Source organism: Mesitornis unicolor, unplaced genomic scaffold (genome assembly GCF_000695765.1).
Source record: "Mesitornis unicolor isolate BGI_N332 unplaced genomic scaffold, ASM69576v1 scaffold17215, whole genome shotgun sequence".
NCBI classification, from domain to species: domain Eukaryota; kingdom Metazoa; phylum Chordata; class Aves; order Mesitornithiformes; family Mesitornithidae; genus Mesitornis; species Mesitornis unicolor.
In genome coordinates, this window is record NW_010185534.1 from 103,515 (window position 1) to 105,855 (window position 2,341).

The 2,341-nt window shown below is 46.1% G+C and overlaps 1 protein-coding gene across 1 annotated transcript in view; it reads left to right on the plus strand.

Moving 5' to 3' along the window:
• ARHGEF9 (Cdc42 guanine nucleotide exchange factor (GEF) 9) overlaps positions 1–2,341 on the plus strand; it is a 55,515-nt gene that overhangs the window by 21,651 nt on the left and 31,523 nt on the right. Inside the window, exon 5 of the mRNA XM_010184869.1 lies at positions 1,285–1,414. Within this exon, the coding sequence (XP_010183171.1) occupies positions 1,285–1,414 (130 nt within the window). The remainder of the gene's footprint in view (positions 1–1,284; positions 1,415–2,341) is intronic.

The window sequence follows — 2,341 nt, forward strand, 5'->3', positions numbered from 1 at the left end:
TGCAGACCAGACTGATGTCTCTCTGCTATAGTTCTGCTTCTCCCTTACACAACCAGGCACTCACTTGGTACAGATGGCCCCACAAAGAAAGGCACAGGAAATTCGTCACTGCGTATCATGACGGCTGTGTCAGCCCCATCTGCTGTTCTCCTTTACTTTGGTGAAGGACCAGTCCTGATGTCCTGGAATTCGTAGCATTTTTTTAACCTCCACTACAATTTTGATGTAAGAATGGAATAAAAGTTTGAAAAACACATCTCAAGATTTCATCCAAGAAATGATGGCAAAATAGGAAATAATATTCTGTTGTATATCATCTTGTGACTGTTTCTTAATATTTATCCTGTTTGGATCACATGGGGAAATAGATCTAATTCACAGCATTCACCCCTGTTTTCACTGTCTCCAGTGCAATTCTTAGCAATAATCAATAAAGCCATTCCCCCTGCAGCTGCCCAAGATCACAGTTTTTCTCATTAGTCAGCAATTGATATCAACCTGTAAGTTAATAATATATTATGGTGGCATTATGGCAGTTGGCCTTGTCTGTCTTCCTGGTTGAAATGAACATTAAGGTTCCTTGGAATGGAAAGGAAGGCACAGGGCAGAAATCAATAGCATTGATTTCAGCATCACTTTCTGAAAAGACTGATCATCATCTATGCTGGCCCTGGTGGGAGGCTATTTTCACTCTTTGTCATTACACTCACAGCCCTGTCCACAAAAAAAAAGGAAAAAAAAAAAGAATTGCTGTGATTTGCTTACCTGCAGTCTGCAGTGAGATTGAATGCCATGGGACAAATGCTCTGTGGCACTCGGAGTCACCTTATGGCTGGGAAGGCCTTGTGTCTAATTGAGAAATATTTCCTAATGTTCATTTTAAACATGGAACAGCGCAGGCCCAAAGACACAGGCTGTAAAAATGTTCAGACTTCCTTTTAGGATGCTCTTTATCTGAGCACCTGAAGACGTTAAAGAGGAACATTCTTGGTGTGTACGTCGGGTTGGTAGAGCCCCGACTGCAGCGCTGCACTGGTGCAGCCGAGGAGCTGGCTGGCCTCTCGCTCTCACACCATTTCAGTTGCAAACAAGCTGCTCGTGGGTGATCATCCAGAAAAACGTTGCTGATGGGAAAAATACAGTATCATAGGAACGAGTGGTGAATCCTACCTGCATTTCTTTCTAAAAGGTTGATGAGATTATGCTGCTGCTCATGATCAGCTCCTCTGCATTTCCACTGCACGTCAGACTCCGTTTCATGGGCTTTTCTTTTCTGTCTGACAGTGACTACAGGTATGTGGCTGCTGCTCTAGCCGTCATGAGGAACGTGACTCTGCAGATCAACGAGCGGAAGCGGAGGCTGGAGAACATCGACAAGATAGCTCAGTGGCAGGCCTCCGTTCTGGACTGGGAGGTATGGTAACCACTCGGTCCTCATTTAGGTGCTCTAAACCTGGACAAAGTCAATTCCGTGCAGTTGTTGGAATGATCCTAGACCATGTGGTTCATTTCACACAACCTGGTCTGGGTATATGTTGGATAAGACCTCCAAACTGGGATTAAACTGGGACAGAGATGATGTATGTACAGACTTTGGAGTTGGTAGTTAAGATGTGAAACATTAATGGTACTCTGAAGAAAATCTGGTGTCCAGTTCCAATTTCATCAGCACAAATCTGGAGTAACTTCCATGATTGCAGTGCTGTTGTCCTGGGAGTGAGATTTCTCCTCCCCCTCTACTCTGCCCTGGTAAGACCGCATCTGGAATATTGCATCCAGTTCTGGGCCCCTCAGTTCAAGGACAGGGAACTGCTGGAGAGAGTCCAGCGTAGGGCTACAAAGATGATCAAGGGAGTGGAGCATCTCCCTTATGAGGAGCGGCTGAGGGAGCTGGGTCTCTTTAGTTTGCAGAAGAGGAGACTGAGGGGAGACCTCATTCATGTTTATAAATATTTAAAGGGTGAGTGTCACGAGGATGGAGCCAGGCTCTTCTCGGTGACAAACAATGATAGGACAAGGGGTAACAGACACAAGCTGGAACACAGGAGGTTCCACTTCAATTTGAGAAGAAACTTCTTTTCAGTGAGGGTGACAGAGCACTGGACCAGGCTGCCCAGAGAGGTTGTGGAGTCTCCTTCTCTGGAGACTCTGGAGACAAAACCCGCCTGGACGCCTTCCTGTGCAACCTCATCTGGGTGTTCCTGCTCCAGCAGGGGGATTGGACTGGATGAGCTTTTGAGGTCCCTTCCAATCCCTAACGGTCTGGGATTCTGTGGTTCTGTGATTTGGCTCAAACTCTCTGCATTCTGGCTCTGTGCTTTGTCATTAGGGAAGAAGGAGG